We start from the raw sequence: 2,784 nt of genomic DNA on the forward strand, positions 1-2,784 counted from the left end.
CCCGCCCGTGAGCCGGGCCCGCCCCGCCGCTGGCGCTGCCCCCGTGGGGGGGCTCCGGGGGTCCCGGCCCCCCCGGGCTGGGCGCTCAGGGCTTCTCTTCTGGGGGAGAAACTGGAATGGGCGGTGACCCCGTGCCCGAGCGGGAGCGGGAGCGGGGCGGCCCCCCGCCCAGGGTGGCTGTGGGGCTGAGGCCCCCGCACGCTCAGGCACGGGGCGGGTGCGCAGGTCTGCCCCACGGCAGCGGGTTCTGGGGGTCCCCGCACAGCGGGCGCCGGGTCCACCCCGGCCGCAGCCCGCGGCAGGGCTGGGGACCCCCACGGCGGCTGCCCGGCGCCCCCCGCCCGCTTCCTTCACCATTTCTAACCCCCGGGGCCACCGGCCCTGGCTCCGCCGCCCCCTGCAGCTGGGGGGGCCGGGACCCCGGGACCAGCCCTGCCCCACCCCCGGGGCCGGGAAGCCAAAGCTACCACCTCATTAATATGCATTAAAGTTTATTTAACAGCTGCTGGGTTTAATTGCGGGGAGAGGGCATTGCCCTCTGCCTGGCGCGGGGCTCCTTCCCAAAGCTGCTGCGCTGGGGGGACATTGCGGCGCAGGTGAGTGTGGCTGGGGGTCCCACGGGGGCCTGGGCAGGTGTCGCTGTGGGGGGGCTGGGCGGCTGTGTGGGGCGCAGCAGCCGCTCTCGCCCCACGGCTCCTGCTGCGGTGACGCTGGGACGGGGGGCGGCCCCTACACGGCGTGGGGGGACACGGCCTCGTCCTCAGCGGCACCGGAGCCGCCCGGCAGCTGCGCGTGGCCGGCGTCGCGGGACAGCAGCAGGGCGAAGCCTGCAGCGAGACGCCCTGAGTGGGGGCGAGCCCTTCCCCGGGGCGAGCCCATCCCCGTGGTGTCCTGGCTGCGGGACTGAGCCCATGCATGGGGTATCCCGCCTGCAGGATATGGGGCTGAGCCCATCCCCGGGGCGTCCCGGCTGCAGGGCTGAGCCCATCCATGGCGTATCCTGGCTGTGGAATGTGGGGCTGAGCCTATCCATGGGACGTCCCGGCTGCAGGCTGTGGGGCTGAGCCCATCCCTGGGGTATCCTGGCTGCAGGCTGTGGGGCTACCAGGAACCCATCCATGGGGTATCCTGCTCTGGAATGTGGGGCTGAGCCCATCCCTGGGGCGTCCTGGCTGCAGGCTGTGGGGCTGAGCCCATCCCCAGGGTGTCCTGGCTGCGAGATGTGAGGCTGAGCCCATCCATGGGGTATCCTGGCTGCAGGACGTGGGGCTGAGCCCATCCTCGGGGCATCACGGCTGCAGGGCTGAGCCCATCCCTGGGGCGTCCCGGCTGTGGGATGTGGGGCTGAGCCCATCCATGGGATATCCTGGCTGCAGGGTATGGGGCTGAGCCCATCCCCATGGTGTCCTGGCTGTGGGATGTGGGGCTGAGCCCATCCATGGGGTATCCCAGATGCAGACTGTGGGGCTGAGCCCATCCCTGGGGCGTCCTGGCTGCGGGCGCAGGGTGCTGGGGAGGTACCTGGGGTGCCCTTGAGTGGGGGCTGTGGCAGCAGGACGGGGTCTCCGGGCTGCTCCTCCTGCGGGAGGGGGCTGTGAGTGCCCCCCTGGCCCCAGCCTCAAACCAGTCCCCAGGCTTGTCCCCCATTCCCAGCGCCCGCGGCACGGCCCCCACCCCCATGTCCCCRGCCGCCACCCCCACATGTCCCAGCCCCCCCGGTGTCCCCCAGCACCACCTCACCCCCTTGTCCCCAGTGCCAGCTCCCTCCAGCCTCCAGCCCAGCCCCAGCCCAAAGCCTCACCCCCAACCGTGCCCCCCATGCCCCCAGTGCCAGCGAGCCCCCAGTGCCACCATGCCCCCGAGGCCCTCCCAGTGCCACCGTGCCCCCGAGTCCCCACCACGGCTCCCGAGCCCCCTGCCCTGTGCCCACCTCGGCAGGGTCCCAGCCGTGGAGCTCCTGGGCGCCGGCACCGTTGTGCCCCGTTTGGCCCCGTCCTGGCTCCATGTCCCTGTCCCCGTCCCCGCCTGGGGGGCCGGGGCTGCCCAGGGGAGCCTGGAGCAGCGGGGGCTCCTCGCCCAGCCCCCCCGGCCGCCCTGCAGCCCCCTGCACTGGGGGGTCGGTGGGGGGGCCGGGGTGCCGGGGGGAGCCATCCCCAGCGCAGGGGGCACCGGGGGGGCTGGCAGGGGGTGACAAGGCAGCGGCCAGCGGAGGCGACGCTGCCTTGGGGGGGCTGCTGGGGGGCAGCGCCCCCTCCCCAGAGCCACTACAGGGATGCGGGGACTCTGCCCCACAAGTGCTGCCCGGGGAGCCTGGCCCAGGGGGGCTGCCAGGGCTGGGGAAGGGCCCTGACCCAGCTGGGCTGGGGGGCCGTGGGGTGGCACAAGGCGGGGGGGGCCCTGTGGGGCTGGTTGGAGTCGGGGGCCCTTGCTGGGAGCTGCAGGGGAGCCCCACGGCAGCACCTTGCAAGTGGGACCCCTTCCCTGTGGGGTGGCTTGGAGTGGGGGCCCCTGCCCCACTTGGGCTGCAGGGGGGCCCCACAGCAGCACCTGGCAATGGGGACCCCACCCCTGTGGGGCTGGTCGGAGCAGGGACCTCTGCCCCACTTGGGCTGCACGGGAGCCCCACAGCAGCACCCGGCAAGGGGGACCCCATCCCTGTGGGGCTGGCTGAACGGGGTGCCCCTGCCCCACTCAGGCTGCAGGGGGGCCCCACGGCAGCAGCCGGCAATGGGGACCCCGTCCCCATGGGGCTGCTTGGGGGGGGGCTGCTCGGGGGTCCCGCCG

General features: G+C 74.0%; 1 protein-coding gene across 1 annotated transcript in view; it reads right to left on the reverse strand.

The window, feature by feature from the left end:
• Positions 1–729: 729 nt before the first annotated feature.
• Positions 730–2,784, reverse strand: part of LOC112957241 (drebrin-like) — a 7,846-nt gene continuing 5,791 nt past the window's right edge. The window contains exons 11-12 of the mRNA XM_026050839.1: positions 2,635–2,750; positions 730–827 (exon numbers count right to left, since the gene is read on the reverse strand). Of these exons, the coding sequence (XP_025906624.1) occupies positions 730–827; positions 2,635–2,750 (214 nt within the window). The remainder of the gene's footprint in view (positions 828–2,634; positions 2,751–2,784) is intronic.

This window comes from Nothoprocta perdicaria, unplaced genomic scaffold (assembly GCF_003342845.1).
Source record: "Nothoprocta perdicaria isolate Ctin4 unplaced genomic scaffold, notPer1 scaffold_704, whole genome shotgun sequence".
In the NCBI taxonomy this organism is placed as follows: Eukaryota; Metazoa; Chordata; class Aves; order Tinamiformes; family Tinamidae; genus Nothoprocta; species Nothoprocta perdicaria.